Consider the following 20,492-nt stretch of genomic DNA (forward strand, 5'->3'; position numbering starts at 1 on the left):
CAGAGTAGAAATTAATGCTAACCCACAGGTTTAGAACAAATATACATATATGTATCTCATTGAAGATCAGGCCATTTCCATTTACTAAAGCCACATACTGTACTGTGCCTCCATTCCTGTGGCTACTGCCGTTCCTGTGGCTACTGCCATTCCTGTGGCTTTCCAGAATTGTAAAATAGAAGGTTAACTATACAATTTGACTTCAAGGTGTCTCCTGCAACCTCGCCTGAACATAGTAATGACAATAGTAGGCTACTTACTGTAAGCGATGTGGTCTTTTGGTTAGAGACAATTGTCGTAAGGTCATAAATAGGTGTGTGTGTGGTAGTAGCTTATCACATAATGTAGCATGTTGATCATGTAGCCTATCTTCCTACAGCTCATTAATTAAATAGGATAGTAATTTAATTGCTACAGGCATGTTTAAAAAATCATGGGGTTAATTGAAGGTTTCTTAGAACACATCATCTCAAGCACCAAACACTATTAGGCCTACCTGGTCCAGTAAAGCCTGGTTTAAAACAACACAACCTAATCTAGTTCCTGCTTAATGACACTCCAGTATTTCCCTGTCAAATGAAGGTGAGGAGAGGTGCTGCCTCCAGGCACCAGTGCTGTTTGTCATGCAGTTGTATTGAGTGGATCCTCCCGTAAAACATACAGAGAGACAGATGGACTTCCTAACAGGAGCCGACATCATAAAATACACTCTGAATGCAAAATGCATTTGGTCAATATTATAACAAACTCTCCAGTACTTACTGGGGATAAACTAACACACTAAAGATGTTCTTGCAGTTGGTCTGCTTTTACCCGAGTCATGAATCTGAATTAAGATTCTCTCTCTCTCTCTCCATCTCCCACCTCGCCACTCTCCCTCTCTCTTCCTTACACACACACACACACACTATTCGAGACTATGAGTCAGCAGGAGCAGATGGAAGGCACAGTGCCACATGCTGAACCCTCCTTCTGTCACTCCCTCTCTCTAACCACACCACACCAGACCTGTCTAGACCAGATCACACCAGACCAGGCCTATCACATCATATTTAATTATGGAAAGATGCTGCTCTCTTTGAGTCTAATCAAATTGTTATAAATCTTTATTAAAAATCCAAAAAGCACATATCTGTATCAGGAAACTTTGCAGACAGGCAACAGCACACCTGGCATTTCAACCTCCGATGGAGTGTATTTGACAATGTCAAGATAAAAAATGCTACATCAGAAAGAGAGGACCATCATCCGTTTACTTGGAAATAAATAGGACTTATTCAGTAAAACAAAATGTAATTTCTTGAAATAAAAATAAAGTAATTGCATGCACTGTAGAATAGATGTATTTACATGCTAAAAAATGATGTTTGACAACACAGCCATCAGACAGTATCTCGCTTGCAATGTGATAATTCATTCATCCAAATATACTTGCCCACTTCCAGAGAGAGCTTGAAATAGCACAAGAGAAAAATATATTCATGAGATCTCAAAGAAAACCCTTGTACTTTAAAGTAAATAAATATAATATTTGAAAATAGTAAGTAAGACGTGGGAACTGTACCATATGTTCCTGTAGTGTAAATGAACGGCTGACAGGATTAGTAACACAGTCATTCAAACAGATAACAAGTTCACTAGCAGAGATATCTTAGATTCCAGTAGATCAATACAGTATATCTTATTCACACATTAAAGCTCTTTGGATTCATCCATTGATGAATAATGTCCATGGGATTTCAGAGAAGTGATTTGGACTTTGGTGAAGGTATGTACACTTGTCAGGAGGAAAACCTCACTGGAGTTCATTTACACAATGTTTACAATGTTTACTGTGTCCCAAATGGCACCCTATTCCCTATCTAGAAATAGGGCTTTGGTCAAAAATAGTGCATTATACAGAGAATATGGTTCCACTTGGGGACTCAGAAAGTATCTTTAATAATATTCTGGTCTCTAGTTAGGCTTCACACTGCTTCAACAGCAGACTTTGGTTAGCCAGGGTGGGAGTTTCAGGGATGTGCCGAATGACATCATAGATGGTGGTATGCAAATCCTGGACAGACTCTAGGTGTGCCAGAGATCTGCTTGATGCCTGGGAAATGAAAACAAACACATTTAGGGACACTACATGTTATAGCAAATGGTGGGGTTGGGAATAGAACCTGGGTTGCACGCGTTAAAGGCAAACATGCTACGCATTCCTCCAATAGGGTTAACCCCTATGGGGGGATTGTAACATGGGCTCATTAGCGAGGGTCACAACAATATGAAAGTGGTGTAACAACAGAAAACGAGGACTTTTGTACCAAGCTGCATTGTTGCAAGACATACAACATACCTGTGTAGATTCCATTTTCCCAGGTATAGAGACAAACTCATAGATGCCAAAGTCTTCAGTTGCATCCTCATGACCTGCAAGTACAATGTAGTTAATAGTTTATATCTTCACCTGTCAATGTTCTATTCTCTCTCCACTTACTTCCTGTTTCTTGTTCCCAGTAGACTATTTGATTTAGTACGTGTCACTTTTGGTTTGGGGAAAACCGAATACTGCCCCACCACAGTTAAATGTATTGAACTCAGTCCACTAAAGCACAGACGAATCCAACTGAAATGTGAAGAGATTATCAACCAAGCTAATGGACAAATAAGCCTGCACAAGTCAAACAAGTATGATTACTGTAATTGTTCTATGCTGGTGAAGCTTTTATGAAGAGTAATGTTTGTCTAAGGCTATGTCCACGACACTGCCTAACAACAGGTAGGAATGTAACGCTATAAGGTATACAGTAAACAGTGCAGCCGGAGAGAGGGGACTTACCTGAACAGTGTGGGCGCTTCGGTTCTGTCAAAGGTCTGCATGGTAGAGGCAAATAAACTGGAATTAAACCCATTTACTGGATATAGGCTACCTAGACAGAGGTATTCATGTGTAAGCCGGGATCAGTAATGTTCTTACCTGTTATAGATGTTCATGAGAGCTGTAAAAGAAACAAGATAAGATGATACTTTTTGGTCTTCATCAATAACATAAATGATATAGAGAGTCATGCTTTTCATCAATAACACAAATGATATAGAGAGTCATGCTCTTCATCAATAACACAAATGATATAGAGCGTCATGCTCTTCATCAATAACACAAATGATATAGAGAGTCATGCTCTTCATCAATAACACAAATGATATAGAGAGTCATGCTCTTCATCAATAACACAAATGATATAGAGAGTCATGCTCTTCATCAATAACACAAATGATATAGAGAGTCATGCTCTTCATCAATAACACAAATGATATAGAGAGTCATGCTCTTCATCAATAACACAAATGATATAGAGAGTCCTGCTCTTCATCAATAACACAAATGATATAGAGAGTCATGCTCTTCATCAATAACACAAATGATATAGAGAGTCCTGCTCTTCATCAATAACACAAATGATATAGAGAGTCATGCTCTTCATCAATAACACAAATGATATAGAGAGTCATGCTCTTCATCAATAACACAAATGATATAGAGAGTCCTGCTCTTCATCAATAACACAAATGATATAGAGAGGCATGCTCTTCATCAATAACACAAATGATATAGAGAGTCCTGCTCTTCATCAATAACACAAATGATATAGAGAGTCCTGCTCTTCATCAATAACACAAATGATATAGAGAGTCATGCTCTTCATCAATAACACAAATTATATAGAGAGTCCTGCTCTTCATCAATAACACAAATGATATAGAGATTCATGCTCTTCATCAATAACACAAATGATTTAGAGAGTCATGCTCTTCATCAATAACACAAATGATATAGAGAGTCATGCTCTTCATCAATAACACAAATGATATAGAGTGTCATGCTCTTCATCAATAACACAAATGATATAGAGAGTCATGCTCTTCATCAATAACACAAATGATATAGAGAGTCCTGCTCTTCATCAATAACACAAATGATATAGAGAGTCCTGCTCTTCATCAATAACACAAATGATATAGAGAGTCCTGCTCTTCATCAATAACACAAATGATATAGAGAGTCAGAAGACGTTATTTTCTCCTATATCCAGTTTCAGTTTGACATAGCATTTGCAGATAATTTACATTTACTGTACTGTGATCAAACTTCAAAATCTAGTGTCTACAGTAGTAGTGTGTGTTCTGTGGTCACAGTTACTGCTGTCACCCTTGAGACTTATGAAGAGGGCCGTAACATCTACCTCTCTTGGGATGATGACAGGTCTTTATGAAGTAGACCAGTAACATGCAGCCAGTAATGAACAGACAGGACAGAGTGATGGCAGCCAGAGGAGAGAATGAGTTGCTCTCCTGGACATAGCTCTCCTTTCCTACAAATAAAAGAGAATAACTCTAACAATAACATTTTCAAATTTTGACAGAGACGATTTCCCAGACACAGATTAAGCCTAATCCTGGACTAAAAAGCTAGCTATTGTATTTAATAGCGATTTTTTTAAATTAAATGCTTTTTAGTCATGGACTAGGCTTAATCTGTGACTGAGAAACAGGCCCTGCAGGTATTGTGACTAAATGCTACACATTGGGGAATAGAGTCCAAACTAAGAGTAAACTTGTCAAATCAGACCTGGTGGACAGTTAGTCAATTTAGTTTGTTCATAACATTTTTAGATACTTCTCAATAGATTATATTTTCAACAATGTCACTTGCTATACAGTAGCCAAGATCGTGTGTATGTTTGCCCATTTGGAGATTGAAACCACCTACACATAGAAACTCCACACATGCAGTAAAACGTGGTCAACAATGAGACCAGCTGTTATTTTTCTCTGTTTACTCTCCTATGGAGCCAGTGGACTTTTAGACAGGCCAGGCACATAGCAACTGAGAAGAAATAGAATATGTATGATTCACTGTGTGTAGGTGAATTACCTGGCTCTGTTCTAAAGGTACCTGGACTATCTGCATTCAAGGCTACTCCTGGGCCTGACTGCATACACCAGCTACACCCACCATTCTGATAGTGTGTGTGTGTGTGTGTGTGTGTGTGTGTGTGTGTGTGTGTGTGTGTGTGTGTGTGTGTGTGTGTGTGTGTGTGTGTGTGTGTGTGTGTGCGTGTGTGTGTGTTCCCAGTCCCTCCTTCGTTCCCTCCAGCACACCAGGACAGCAGCCCAGCTCTACCCACCTGTCCCCAAGCTGGCCACCACCAGGGTGAACTGGGTCTCATCCTGCTTCTGGGTCACATTGTTATACGCCCTGCACAGGAACTCCTCGGCCTGGGCCAGCTTGTATGAAGTGACCTCCAGGCGCAGTCCCACAGTGATGACCTCAGTGCCGTTGTTGGTCTTAGAGATCCACATACAGCTGTTGGGAGGGTTGGAGTCGGCCTGACAGTCGAAGAACACCAGCTCACCAGGGTTCACTGTGAAGACCTCCCCGGTCCTCAGGCCATGATCAGACTTTACAGCCAGGTTGTAAGGACCATCTGGAAGATATCAGAGGGGCTCATATTGTCACAAACACTATAATCAACTTCAAACTCTATTGGGACTGTGGTAAACCTAGGATCCGTTGGCAGCTAAGATGAATTGTTTTATCATCAATAATTCAGAATCTCATTAACTGAGTAAACATGTCGTCCTATTGTAAGGCTGCTTTTGGCTCTTCTCCACTAAAATTCAAAAAGCACTCGCACATCTGAGCTATCTTTGTTTCAGGAGCGTGGTAACAGTAGAGTAATATGAGAAAAAAGAAGTAGCCCACACACTGCTCTTGCAGGTATCACTACTCTTTATTAAGCTTTACGCCACTACAAAAGACATAGAGTGGTTTCACTGCTACAGGGACAAGTGGTAGTCCAGGTCTTCTCGCGTCCTTTTGCTGAACAGGTGGCAATTACTGTATTTTGATTTATTTTTGCCATCAGAGTGTCCGCCTGAAGCAACGCCATATGGCCGCTCAAACATTCAGGTTCTAGCGAAGGCGTTTTGCCATTGTGAAATGGCCATCGTATATTGAAAACAAAGCTGACATTAGAGCTGTGTGCCTCAGTTGCTAGGATATGCTACTAGTCACTGTGGTCATCACATTAGCTTGCACATCGGGTTTGTTGATATGAAAACAAACTGGACGTATTAGATGGGGGCCTATAATGAAACCTCATATCCTCAAAAATGACAATGGCGACGTGATACTGAAATGGCTTAGGGAAGTGCTTCTCAAAGTTGGGCCTAGGGATCATTGGGGTCCTCCTTAGTAAGATGAAGAATAACCATGTATCAACGAAATAACATCTGTAAATGATTTGTAATTATCTTCTCTCAGTTTCTGCCTGTCTCTGTCTTCTGCCTGTCTCACTCCAACTTGAAGTGTGTTGTCAGCAGCCATCAGCGTAACATACTCATTTATATAACTGCTGATAGAAATACACAATAGGATAATAAACTCTACCTGTATGAGCAATAATGTAGAAGGAATGTAACATGATATTTTAGCTACATGGGTGTTACATTGGATGTTAAGACAAAGAGGTCCCATCTAATGAATCCCTTCCCTCTGACTACATCTATAAATACAACCATTAAGAACTGCATTTATCATAATGGAACTGTTTTGACGTACTGCAACATTTGTTGTCTTGTTGGAAGATAACATTTTCAACTGTAGGACGGGCTAATGTCCAAAAATATTATATGTCAACAACCTCCAACAATCTCCAAACCTGCCAGGACCAGCCTGGTTTCATTAACGCAACAGCATCACGATAGCAATACTGCAACGATAGTATCGCCACAGAACACTGGACGTCTGTCAGACATGCAAATGCCATATCTGCACAGTGTGTGCCCAGGGGTGAGATGGATTTACATACTGAGATTACTCATAGAAGGCCAGGACGATGTCAAGTCTTTGTACTTCTTTAAAATTGGGAAAATAAAGTATGAGAAGTTGCCATTCATTTCCTTCCCCAACCAACGGTGTGCTGTTTTAGACAGACGAACATGGTGTGCTGTTTTAGACAGACCAACATGGGTGTGCTGTTTTAGACAGACCAACATGGGTGTGCTGTTTTAGACCAACAGGGGTGTGCTGTTTTAGACAGACCAACAGGGGTGTGCTGTTTTAGACAGACCAACAGGGGTGTGCTGTTTTAGACCAACAGGGGTGTGCTGTTTTAGACAGACCAACAGGGGTGTGCTGTTTTAGACCAACAGGGGTGTGCTGTTTTAGACCAACAGGGGTGTGCTGTTTTAGACAGACGAACATGGTGTGATGTTTTAGACAGACCAACAGGGGTGTGCTGTTTTAGACCAACAGGGGTGTGCTGTTTTAGACAGACCAACAGGGGTGTGCTGTTTTAGACCAACAGGGGTGTGCTGTTTTAGACAGACCAACAGGGGTGTGCTGTTTTAGACAGACCAACAGGGGTGTGCTGTTTTAGACAGGCCAACAGGGGTGTGCTGTTTTAGACAGACGAACATGGTGTGCTGTTTTAGACAGACCAACATGGGTGTGCTGTTTTAGACCAACAGGGGTGTGCTGTTTTAGACAGACCAACAGGGGTGTGCTGTTTTAGACCAACAGGGGTGTGCTGTTTTAGACAGACCAACAGGGGTGTGCTGTTTTAGACAGACGAACATGGTGTGATGTTTTAGACAGACCAACATGGGTGTGCTGTTTTAGACCAACAGGGGTGTGCTGTTTTAGACAGACCAACAGGGGTGTGCTGTTTTAGACCAACAGGGGTGTGCTGTTTTAGACCAACAGGGGTGTGCTGTTTTAGACCAACAGGGGTGTGCTGTTTTAGACAGACCAACAGGGGTGTGCTGTTTTAGACAGACCAACAGGGGTGTGCTGTTTTAGACAGGCCAACAGGGGTGTGTTGTTTTAGACAGACCAACAAGGGTGTGCTGTTTTAGACAGACCAATAGGGGTGTGCTGTTTTAGACAGACCAACAGGGGTGTGTTGTTTTAGACAGACCAACAGGGGTGTGCTGTTTTAGACAGGCCAACAGGGGTGTGTTGTTTTAGACAGACCAACAGGGGTGTGTTGTTTTAGACAGGCCAACATGGGTGTGCTGTTTTAGACAGACCAATAGGGGTGTGCTGTTTTAGACAGACCAATAGGGATGTGCTGTTTTAGACAGACCAACAGGGGTGTGTTGTTTTAGACAGACCAACAGGGGTGTGCTGTTTTAGACAGGCCAACAGGGGTGTGTTGTTTTAGACAGACCAACAGGGGTGTGTTGTTTTAGACAGGCCAACATGGGTGTGCTGTTTTAGACAGACCAATATGGGTGTGCTGTTTTAGACAGACCAACAGGGGTGTGCTGTTTTAGACAGGCCAACAGGGGTGTGTTGTTTTAGACAGACCAACATGGGTGTGCTGTTTTAGACAGACCAACATGGGTGTGCTGTTTTAGACAGACCAACAGGGGTGTGCTGTTTTAGACAGACCAACAGGGTTGTGCTGTTTTAGACAGACCAACAGGGGTGTGCTGTTTTAGACAGACCAACAGGGGTGTGCTGTTTTAGACAGATCAACAGTGGTGTGCTGTTTTAGACAGGCCAACAGGGGTGTGTTGTTTTAGACAGACCAATAGGGGTGTGCTGTTTTAGACAGACCAACAGGGGTGTGCTGTTTTAGACAGACCAACATGGGTGTGCTGTTTTAGACCAACAGGGGTGTGCTGTTTTAGACAGACCAACAGGGGTGTGCTGTTTTAGACCAACAGGGGTGTGCTGTTTTAGACAGACGAACATGGTGTGATGTTTTAGACAGACCAACAGGGGTGTGCTGTTTTAGACCAACAGGGGTGTGCTGTTCTAGACAGACCAACAGGGGTGTGCTGTTTTAGACCAACAGGGGTGTGCTGTTTTAGACCAACAGGGGTGTGCTGTTTTAGACCAACAGGGGTGTGCTGTTTTAGACAGACCAACAGGGGTGTGCTGTTTTAGACAGACCAACAGGGGTGTGCTGTTTTAGACAGGCCAACAGGGGTGTGTTGTTTTAGACAGACCAACAAGGGTGTGCTGTTTTAGACAGACCAATAGGGGTGTGCTGTTTTAGACAGACCAACAGGGGTGTGTTGTTTTAGACAGACCAACAGGGGTGTGCTGTTTTAGACAGGCCAACAGGGGTGTGTTGTTTTAGACAGACCAACAGGGGTGTGTTGTTTTAGACAGGCCAACATGGGTGTGCTGTTTTAGACAGACCAATAGGGGTGTGCTGTTTTAGACAGACCAATAGGGATGTGCTGTTTTAGACAGACCAACAGGGGTGTGTTGTTTTAGACAGACCAACAGGGGTGTGCTGTTTTAGACAGGCCAACAGGGGTGTGTTGTTTTAGACAGACCAACAGGGGTGTGTTGTTTTAGACAGGCCAACATGGGTGTGCTGTTTTAGACAGACCAATATGGGTGTGCTGTTTTAGACAGACCAACAGGGGTGTGCTGTTTTAGACAGACCAACAGGGGTGTGCTGTTTTAGACAGACCAACAGGGGTGTGCTGTTTTAGACAGACCAATAGGGGTGTGTTGTTTTAGACAGACCAACAGGGGTGTGCTGTTTTAGACAGACCAACAGGGGTGTGCTGTTTTAGACAGACCAATAGGGGTGTGCTGTTTTAGACCACCAGGAGTGTGCTGTTTTAGACAGACCAACAGGGGTGTGCTGTTTTAGACAGACGAACACGGGTGTGCTGTTTTAAACAGACCAACATGGGTGTGCTGTTCTAGACAGACCAACAGTGGTGTGCTGTTTTAGACAGACGAACACGGGTGTGCTGTTTTAAACAGACCAACATGGGTGTGCTGTTCTCGACAGACCAACAGTGGTGTGCTGTTTTAGACAGACCAACAGGGGTGTGCTGTTTTAGACAGACCAATAGGGTTGTGCTGTTTTAGACAGACCAATAGGGGTGTGCTGTTTTAGACCAACAGGGGTGTGCTGTTTTAGACAGACCAACATGGGTGTGCTGTTCTAGACAGACCAACAGTGGTGTGCTGTTTTAGACAGACCAACAGGGGTGTGCTGTTTTAGACAGACCAACAGGGTTGTGCTGTTTTAGACAGACCAATAGGGGTGTGCTGTTTTAGACCAACAGGGGTGTGCTGTTTTAGACAGACCAACAGGGGTGTGCTGTTTTAGACAGACGAACACGGGTGTGCTGTTTTAAACAGACCAACAGGGGTGTGCTGTTTTAGACAGGCCAACAGGGGTGTGCTGTTTTAGACAGACCAACAGGGTTGTGCTGTTTTAGACAGACCAATAGGGGTGTGCTGTTTTAGACCAACAGGGGTGTGCTGTTTTAGACAGACCAACAGGGGTGTGCTGTTTTAGACAGACGAACACGGGTGTGCTGTTTTAAACAGACCAACAGGGGTGTGCTGTTTTAGACAGGCCAACAGGGGTGTGCTGTTCTAGACAGGCCAACAGGGGTGTGCTGTTTTAGACAGACCAACATGGGTGTGCTGTTTTAGACAGACCAACAGGGGTGTGCTGTTTTAGACAGGCCAACAGGGGTGTGTTGTTTTAGACAGACGAACACAGGTGTGCTGTTTTAAACAGACCAACATGGGTGTGCTGTTCTAGACAGACCAACAGTGGTGTGCTGTTTTAAACAGACCAACATGGGTGTGCTGTTCTAGACAGACCAACATGGGTGTGCTGTTCTAGACAGACCAACAAGGGTGTGCTGTTTTAGACCAATTGGGGTGTGCTGTTTTAGACAGACCAACATGGGTGTGCTGTTCTAGACAGACCAACAAGGGTGTGCTGTTTTAGACCAATTGGGGTGTGCTGTTTTAAACAGACCAACATGGGTGTGCTGTTCTAGACAGGCCAACAGGGGTGTGCTGTTTTAAACAGACCAACATGGGTGTGCTGTTCTAGACAGACCAACAAGGGTGTGCTGTTTTAGACCAATTGGGGTGTGCTGTTTTAGACAGACCAACAGGGGTGTGCTGTTTTAGACAGACCTACAGTACTTACAGAATACATTAAGGTCCAGGGTGTGGCTCTGTCTCTGGCTGATGTGATTCCTGGCCAGGCAGCGGTACTGTCCAATGTCCTTCTTCCTCACAGGATTCATCACCAGAGTAGAGTTATCCTGTGAGAACTGATGTCGATCACTAGCATCTAGTGGCATGTTGTTCCTCAGCCACTGGTACTGAACCCTGGTCCCGTTCTCCACCCAGCAGGTCCACGTCACGTTCTCCTTGTCCTCAACAACTGTAGAAGATGGGGTCTTCCTGATAACAGGAGTGGACACGGGTACTGGAGAAGGGGAGAGATAGAACAGTGAGTATGCTGATGAAAGAAACAGTATTGTAATGCAGTCCGTTAAAATTTTTACCGGAAAGGTCTTTAAGTCTTTCGAAGTACATGGCAATTGGATTGATGCAGCCAGGCGCAAATGTTCCATACATGCAACATTCCACAATGATCTGCCTATGTACACAACATATATAAGATGTATACCTCGTCAATCAATGATGTAAAAATAGAGATTGACATAAGATTCTCTGGTGTCAACCACCAACTCACCATCTACAGTGACATGGATGGTCCTCTCGACCCTGACGAGCTCCTGTCTCTGGGGGAAGTGAATATCCAGGTCCAGGTGATAGTCCCCCTCCGCCGCCTCGTCCAGCCTGGGGATCAGGAGAGAGGCGTTGGGGGGCTGGAAAAAGAAGCGGTTCCTGTGTCTCATGGAGGCCACCATGATGGCTGAATGGTTGTGGAAGGTCACCAGGAGGGTTTTGGGGCCCCCCGGCCGGGTCTGGTACCAGCTGCCCTGGATCTCAACATCCTCATTTTGAAAGTGAGTCTCCACGGAGAGGAGGAGGGACTTCCCTTTGACGCCATTGAGCACGGACGGAATGTGGACGAACTCTGAGTTTACTTCTGAGGAGGGAGGGAAGGAAGGGGTGAGAGAGAGTATTATAGAGGAGGGAAGGAAGGGGTGAGAGAGAGTATTATAGAGGAGGGAAGGAAGGGGTGAGAGAGTATTATAGAGGAGGGAAGGAAGGGGTGAGAGAGAGTATTATAGAGGAGGGAAGGAAGGGGTGACAGCGAGTATTATAGTGGAGGGAAGGAAGGGGTGAGAGAGAGTATTATAGAGGAGAGAAGGAAGGGGTGAGAGAGAGTATTATAGAGGAGGGAAGGAAGGGGTGAGAGAGATTATAGAGGAGGGAAGGAAGGGGTGAGAGAGAGTATTATAGAGGAGGGAAGGAACGGGTGAGAGAGAGTATTATAGAGGAGGGAAGGAAGGGGTGAGAGAGATTATAGAGGAGGGAAGGAAGGGGTGAGAGAGAGTATTATAGAGGAGGGAAGGAAGGGGTGAGAGAGAGTATTATAGAGGAGGGAAGGAAGGGGTGAGAGAGATTATAGAGGAGGGAAGGAAGGGGTGAGAGAGAGTATTATAGAGGAGGGAAGGAAGGGGTGAGAGAGAGTATTATAGAGGAGGGAAGGAAGGGGTGAGAGAGATTATAGAGGAGGGAAGGAAGGGGTGAGAGAGAGTATTATAGAGGAGAGAAGGAAGGGGTGAGAGAGTATTATAGAGGAGGGAAGGAAGGGGTGAGAGAGAGTATTATAGAGGAGGGAAGGAAGGGGTGAGAGAGAGTATTATAGAGGAGGGAAGGAAGGGGTGAGAGAGAGTGTTATAGAGGGAAGGAGCAAGAGAGTGAGCTATAGAGAGAGAAAGAAATTAACAAATTAGTCTCAGAGTGTGGACTCTATCACACTAATAACAAATGCAAAGATTCCAGTTTGTGTACCTCTTCATGTGTTGGGCCATTGTGTTTCCTACCTTAGAACCTGCAATGTTTCTCATTAAATGTACATAGTGGTATATGTTTCTGCGAGGTGGGGGGTGTAAACATGTCACACACAAAGGTACTGGTACATACAAAAAAGGTACAATATGGGCCCTCATAAAGCATCTCAGAGTAAGAGTGCTGATCTAGGATCAGTTTTGCCTTCTTGATCATAATGAATAAGATTATATGGACAGGCACCCCTGCTCCCAGATGCTTTATGAATAAGGGCCCTGATCTTTTAATACAAATCAAATCAAATTGATTTTTATAGCCCTTCTTACATCAGCTGATATCTCAAGGTGCTGTACAGAAACCCAGCCTAAAACCCCAAACAGCAAGCAATGCAGGTGTAGAAGCACGGTGGCTAGGAAAAACTCCCTAGAAAGGCCAAAACCTAGGAAGAAACCTAGAGAGGAACCAGGCTATGAGGGGTGGCCAGTCCTCTTCTGGCTGTGCCGGGTGGAGATTATAACAGAACATGGCCATGATGTTCAAATATTCATAAATGACCAGCACGGTCAAATAATAATAATCACAGTAGTTGTCGAGGGTGCAACAAGTCAGCACCTCAGGAGTAAATGTCAGTTGGCTTTTCATAGCCGATCATTGAGAGTATCTCTACCACTCCTGCTGTCTCTAGAGAGTTGAAAACAGCAGGATTTGGACAGGTAGCACCGAACAGGTCAGGGTTCCATAGCCGCGGGCAGAACAGTTGAAACTGGAGCAGCAGCACGGCCAGGTGGACTGGGGACAGCAAGGAGTCATCATGCCAGGTAGTCCTGAGACATGGTCCTAATTAACATGAAAAGTAAAGATGGCCGTCTACGTCTCTTCATGCTGCGCTTCATAGAGCAGAAATAATAAGTTAGGTTGAGATAAGTTTACATGATTGACACATCTGTGGCATACTATCATTCCATTTACTTTATCCAGAACTCTGTCCTGAAACTGAGGTAAGCAAATATTAACCCAATTCTTAGAGCCAATGACAAGCCTTGTGTCTTGTTACTACTAACTGGTATTAAAGCAAACATCCTTAAGCTGTATGATGTAGCCATTGAATATTGTACACTGCTCTGTTTACATTACGGTAGCAAGCAGTTCCCACACTGATAACTGACAGAAAAACAATCACCTTTGAGTTACGACATCCAATAGAAAATGGACTCTGTTAATGAACTGACATTTACTGTCATTAGGTTTGATGTCTTCAACATTGTCTTTCTTTCTCAAAATAACAAACAAAAGGTTTTGCAGCTATTTTGCCAAAGGCAGGGTTGGGTTTCTATGATTAGTAAGGGACTGGGTGATGTCATAAGTGTGTTGTTGCCATCTCAGATTGAGCAGCAGCAGGCAGGTAGCTAGGCGGTATAAAGGTAAATACACCCCCCCCCCTTTCCTTCTCTTTCTCCACCTCCCTCTCCCTGTATCTCCCCGCTCCCCTATCACATTCTCTCCCTTTCTGTTTTTATGCCTGTCTTCTATCCCCCCTCTTTCCTTCTCTTTCTCCACCTCCCTCTCCCTGTATCTCCCCGCTCCCCTATCACATTCTCTCCCTTTCTGTTTTTATGCCTGTCTTCTATCCCCCCTCTTTCCTTCTCTTTCTCCACCTCCCTCTCCCTGTATCTCCCCGCTCCCCTATCACATTCTCTCCCTTTCTGTTTTTATGCCTGTCTTCTATCCCCCCTCTTTCCTTCTCTTTCTCCACCTCCCTCTCCCTGTATCTCCCCGCTCCCCTATCACATTCTCTCCCTTTCTGTCTTTATGCCTGTCTTCTATCCCCCCTCCCTTCCTTTCTGTCTCTTTCTCTCCCTCCCTCTTTCTTGTCCCTCACCCCCCTCTCTCTCTCTTCCCTCACCTCTCTCTCCCTCCCTCCTTCGACTGTTCCTCCCCTCACCTCTATCCCTTCTCTCCCCCTCCCTCCCTCTCCTGCTCTCTCGCTCCCTCCATCCTCCCCAGTCAGTCCAGTTCTCCAAGTGGACGTCCAGGCCCTGCTGGACCCCCCTGTTGTTCATCACAATAGATTAACTCTGTGCCTGGTGTTATGTCCTAAACTTTAATCGTAGAAACAACCTTCCCCCATCCATGTCACACTCTGAGTGGCCTGCTGGCCACGGGTAGCAGTTTGGCCATCACTGGGAGTGTGTGTGTGTCTTCAGCCGAAGTCGGTTCCTCTCCTTGTTCGTGCGGCGCTCGGCTCTCGGCATCGCCGGTCTACTAGCCACTTTTCATTTTCCATTTGTTTTGTCTTTGTTTCTACACACCTGTTTTTTATTCCCCTAATTATTGTTCATGTATTTAACCCTCGGTTTCCCCCATGGTGTTGTGCGGGATTGTTTTATGTCATGTTCGGTAATGTTGGTGACTGGTTATTTTAGACGGGTACTGTTTCTTGCCCGTGTGTAAGAAACAGCACCCGTCGTGTGTTTGTGTTTGGGCAAGTGTATTGTTTTGCCTTGCACCATTCATTATTCTGAGTTATATTCCTCACAATTCTCTGCTCTCCTGGGCCTGACTGCATACACCAGCTACACCCACCATTCTGATAGTGTGTGTGTGTGTGTGTGTGTGTGTGTGTGTGTGTGTGTGTGTGTGTGTGTGTGTGTGTGTGTGTGTGTGTGTGTGTGTGTGTGTGTGTGTGTGTGTGTGTGTGTGTGTGTGTGTGTGTGTGTGTGTGTGTGTGTGTGTCAGTGTTGAATCAACCTGGTCTCAGAGCTTTTTGTATTATTCTGTATGCAAATCCGAGACACTTCATTTGGAATGAATTGTTACGTTTCGTATGTTATGTATTCATTTGTGGATGTCCATCATCCATTTCGTATGATACTGTATGTTATGAATTAGAATTCGTATGATACTGTATGTTACGAATGACAATTTGTACAATATGTTAATTTGCTAAACTCTTTAACTAGGCAAGTCAGTTAAGAACAAATTCTTATTTACAATGACGGCCAATTGTACGCCGCCCTATGGGACTCCCAATCATGGCCAGAAGTCATACAGCCTGGATTCAAACCAGGGACTGTAGTGATGCCTCTTGCAAGGAGATGCAGTGCCACTCGGGAGCCCAAATATGTTATGAATACCAAGAATCTTGAAAAAACGTATACTTAAAAACTGTAAATCAACCAATCCTCCATCGCTAACACAATGGAAAGGTCAAATACCTTACTGAAAGTGTGTGGGTGATGAAGAGAAACCAAATGGTGCCGGTTGATGCCATGTGGTGGAGAGTGATGCGGGCGCTGGAGATTGGGGTGTGAGCAGGTGGGTCTGGGCAGGTGTGATGTCGTTGATGTTTGTGTGCTTCTGTATGCTGTCGTTTGTATGTGTATGTTCTGTATTGTCAAAAAAAAAAAAAAAAAAAAAAAAATTGGGGGGGATTTCCAACTTGTTGTAGCTAACATTAGCTGGGTGGCTAACGTTAGCTCTGGGGGGGTTAGGAGTTAGGTTAAAAGGTTAGGGTTAAGATTTGGAGTTAGGTTAAAGAGTTGAGGTTAGGGTTAGGGGAAGGGTTAGCTAACATGCTAAGTAGTTGCAAAGTAGCTCAAAAGTAGTTAATTAGCTAAAATGCTAAAGTCATATCTCAAAGATTAATTTGTTTACCACCACATTAACTCTGATTTACCACAAAATACCCCTGCACAATGTCTCCTTGTGCCTCTACCGGATCAAAATTACAAGTGTAATTAATAGCTGTTCTCAATGCAATGGCACTTACAAATGTAGATCCTTCAAACACCCCCAAACAGAGAAACTGATCCCAATCAAAGGTGTTATCACGTGCTCCACTAAGGCAGTTATTTATCTTATAACTTGTCCTTGTGGTAAAACTTATGTGGGCAAAATAAATTTCGAACTAAAAGTAAGAATCTCTGTGCATCATAGCACCATTAAGTGAAAAAACTCGACGTACCCAGTTGCGGCCCTCTTTTGGAAACAAACCACTCTATTCTGTCCCTTCACTATATCGGCATCGAACACTTCACCTTCCCTCCTTTAATTTAAAGACCCTTGTGCCCTTCGGTCTTAACGTAGACTTTGATCTGAAGCTATTCTTCTGATTGGTGTGTTTTTGCTATCCATTGTAAATAATGTTGGTAGAGGCCAATGTAGCCACATTGTATTTATGATCAGATGTTAACCATTCAGGATTGTTTATATGTTCTATATATCTGTAAATCAACCAATGAAATCAAGCCACAACCAGCCATGATTACAGACACCTGTGTGTGTCCTTTCAAACTATATAAACTAGTGACTCACGGTGTTTGTCATTATACAAAATGTTGGCTATAAAATTATTGCATCTGAGCACCTAGAGTCTGTGGCTCTCCTTTTGTTTTTCAACCATACCTAACGTAACATATGCTGATTTGAGTGTCCCAGATTTATGTTTACTACAGTATGGTACGTCTAGTCGATGAGACCAGTCTGGTTGAATAAGCAGGACAAGAGTGTGCTGAACCCACTGCTGCCACTGTTTTCTCTAACCAAGCCCGGGATTGTTGGGGTGATAAGAGCTGGGGTGAAAGTAAGCCAGCACAGTCCGTTATGGCATCCCGGCAAAATAAATAGTGGGGTATACGTCGTAATGGTAAAATGTGAGCTTATCACAATACTGAACACAAAATGCCTAGAAAACAGATGTCTCTTTCCATTCATCAAATTGGATGCTGGAATAATTTGTTGAGTGGACGAACGTGCGCCCATAGCCTAGCTTTAATGAAGTGATTGAAGTGATTGTTAGACAATCAGATTAAAACATCATGACTGGTTGTGTTTATGCCACATTAAAAGGCAGTACATGTTATAGGTGATATGACCAATCTTTACTAAGGCATCTACTTTCACCACTGGATAAGAGACAGTGAAGATTACTGAGACAATGGGCCATCTGAAGTGAGTTCTATTGTTGTGTTAGGGCATCAGGGGGTCGGCTTATCAGGTCGTTTGGTCCATTGGTTGGATATCTGTTATCATCAACAGGGACGGACTGGCCATAGGGAAATTCTGGCAAATGCCAGATGGACCGAACCAGCTAACAAATGCGCCAGTGTGGAGGACTTGAGGAAAGAAATGGGCCAGTTTGATAGAAAAGCCAGGGTCGATTTCTGTTCCCAGTCCATCCCTGATGGGCCAGTTTGATAGAAAAGCCAGGGTCGATTTCTGTTCCCAGTTCGTCCCTGATGGACCAGTTTGATAGAAAAGCCAGGGTCGATTTCTGTTCCCAGTCCATCCCTGATGGGCCAGTTTGATAGAAAAGCCAGGGTCGATTTCTGTTCCCAGTTCGTCCCTGATGGACCAGTTTGATAGAAAAGCCAGGGTCGATTTCTGTTCCCAGTCCGTCCCTGATGGGCCAGTTTGATAGAAAAGCCAGGGTCGATTTCTGTTCCCAGTCAATCCCTGAGTAGACAGACTCCAAGCTGAGTCAGCAGAGGCCTTGTTGATGAACTCTTTCCAGTGTGTCCTTCCTGCCTCTGTTGCTTACTACAGGGTAGCCTAGTGGTTAGAGTGTTGGACTAGTAACCGAAAGGTTGCAAGTTCAAATCCCTGTGCTGACAAGGTACAAATCTGTCGTTCTGCCCCTGAACAGGCAGTTAACCCACTGTTCCTAGGCCGTCATTGAAAATAAGAATTTGTTCTTAACTGACTTGCCTAGTTAAATAAAGGTCCAATTTTAAAAAATAAATTAAAAAATTAACTAAAAATGCTCAAATCCCCTTTATTATGACCATAAAAGTCCAACCGAAAAACGCATATGAACACATGCAATCAGATAATAAATATCGGTAGCTACTGCAATCTAACATACCTACTTAGTAACAACTTAGTCAACCACCATAGAATAATTGTGGACCAACACGAACATCAACGCTTTGCATTAACACACATGCATAGTGGTATCTCTGTCCTATACACTATGATTAAAGAAGTACCATTCTATCATGCGCGTAATAACTGATCAAATCAAATACAGTCTAGTGGCTCGATGAGGATCCAACTAATGAAAGATATTTGGCAATGTTGATGTTGATTGTAAACGCTTTTGGTTACACTCGCAAAACATTGAATGAATTTCTCCTGAAATGACATTCAATTAACATGAGTGTTTCTTCTTCCTCTTACCTGAGAGAGTAAGTAGTGCAGTGTAGAAACACAGAGCGACAAAGGTCCTTCTTCCAGGAGCCTCCATTATCCTCTTAGGAGTTGTCCTCTCTGACTTGAGACTGTGACAGTAAGGGAGGGAGGTGGGAAGGAGGGGAACTGAACTGGTGGTGACAACATTTGCCAGGGAAATAAGAGGAGCCAGCCAGAAGCCCAGGCCCCTCCCAATGTTATTTGAGTGGGAGAGGTAAGCTACACCTGGCAGGCACAGGAACAACATGGCCTTTAGCATTTTAGCTAACATTTGACATAAGCCTAAACCTACCTCTCCTAAACGGCTACGGCGACTATCTATAAATATATATATATATACATATATATATATATATAGAGAGAGAGAGAGAGAGAGGGAGAGAGGGAGAGGGAGAGAGAGAGAGAAAGATAATAAATGTATCTGTATTTCACACAGTTGAACTGTGCAATACTGTTTCTCGTTACACTAACGATAACTACGCGACTAAAACAGGCCAATCATTTCCTTCTAAAAGGTTTTAGTGCAGATCTCCATGTCACGTAAAAGGACTTTGTTTACAGACAAACAGTGTCAACGTGTTTCACTGTGGAGTCGCTGAGTGACAGCGCTATTGCGAACTAGTGAAGTGAATATGGTGAAACGTTTGAAGATTGCATGACCATCACCATGATGAAATGTGGAGCAACAGCAATACAATGAAACAAATCATTCACTGATGTAGCTATTTACATACATATCACAAGTTAATTCATGAAGATCCAAAATGGATATCTAAGCTACAAATAAATTAAACCATCCCAGTGTAAATGCTAGCTGTCTCACTTTGCAGCTCAAAATGGTCTGTAAGCATTGATAATATGTGTGGATGAATGCCCGATTCTATTCTAATCAAATCAAACTTAATTTATATAGCACATTTGTTAAAGAGGATGCATTTCAAGTGCTTAACAAATAAAACACAACTCCCTACTAAGATAGGTAAGAAAGCACCCCCCCTCGCAACCCTGCTAACCCCGACACCCCCCCACACACACACACACAAAAAAAAAAAAAAAACATCAAATAAAATAAACATACATAATGCCTTTGCTGAACTAACACTGGCACTTGACTCTTCTGACTTTGCTGAAAGATACTTTATTGAGGAAAAATGTATTTGCTATGTGTTGTTGTCCCACCTAGTTATCTAAAGACGAATGCACTAAGTGTAAGTCACTCTGGATAAGAATAACATGTAAATGTACATTTACGGCAACCACATATCACAGTAATTGCAAGTAAAATCTTCACACAACAGAGCAGCTGTCAACTAAATCAATGTTAGCAAAAGACACATATGAACGTGAGCTTAGATACAGTCTGAGAGACACAGAGAGATATAGATATGAATGTCATGAAATAGAGATGGTGAAGGTCAAGATTGTCATTTAGGGATGCTGTAGTATCATGCTCCTCCTCTTCGGGTGCTCCTCCCCCTATCCCCAGTGAGCCTGCAACTTTTGCATGATCCTCTAGATGGACACCTTGTATGGTTAT

At 43.5% G+C, this 20,492-nt stretch overlaps 1 protein-coding gene across 3 annotated transcripts; it reads right to left on the reverse strand.

The window, feature by feature from the left end:
* Positions 1 to 1,088: 1,088 nt before the first annotated feature.
* Positions 1,089 to 19,099, reverse strand: LOC118399624 (HEPACAM family member 2-like). Of its 3 annotated transcripts, none has more exons than XM_052472634.1 (9): positions 18,944 to 19,099; positions 11,538 to 11,897; positions 10,983 to 11,267; positions 5,175 to 5,474; positions 4,230 to 4,358; positions 2,963 to 2,984; positions 2,825 to 2,859; positions 2,342 to 2,415; positions 1,089 to 2,095 (listed from the first exon to the last, which is right to left on the reverse strand). In XM_052472634.1, exons 1-9 carry the CDS (start codon positions 19,008 to 19,010, stop codon positions 1,961 to 1,963), a joined length of 1,407 nt encoding a protein of 468 aa, XP_052328594.1. In that variant the 5' UTR covers positions 19,011 to 19,099; the 3' UTR covers positions 1,089 to 1,960. The 3 variants fall into 3 exon arrangements, with proteins under 3 accessions (XP_052328594.1, XP_052328595.1, XP_052328596.1); XM_052472635.1 differs by having other exon boundaries at positions 11,538 to 11,894; positions 18,944 to 19,097; XM_052472636.1 differs by having other exon boundaries at positions 11,538 to 12,680; positions 18,944 to 19,082.
* Between the last annotated feature and the right edge of the window lie 1,393 nt (positions 19,100 to 20,492).

Source organism: Oncorhynchus keta, chromosome 20 (assembly GCF_023373465.1).
Source record: "Oncorhynchus keta strain PuntledgeMale-10-30-2019 chromosome 20, Oket_V2, whole genome shotgun sequence".
Taxonomy (NCBI): domain Eukaryota; kingdom Metazoa; phylum Chordata; class Actinopteri; order Salmoniformes; family Salmonidae; genus Oncorhynchus; species Oncorhynchus keta.

Coding starts and splice junctions, on each gene's coding strand:
- LOC118399624 (XM_052472634.1), bottom strand. CDS start 19,010: ATGGAGGCTCCTGGAAGAAGGACCTTTGTCGCTCTGTGTTTCTACACT. Junction 5,475..10,982: donor CCTGGACCTTAATGTATTCT/GTAAGTACTGTA, acceptor GATATCTTCCAG/ATGGTCCTTACAACCTGGCT. Junction 2,985..4,229: donor CTGTCATCATCCCAAGAGAG/GTAGATGTTACG, acceptor TTTCTTTTACAG/CTCTCATGAACATCTATAAC.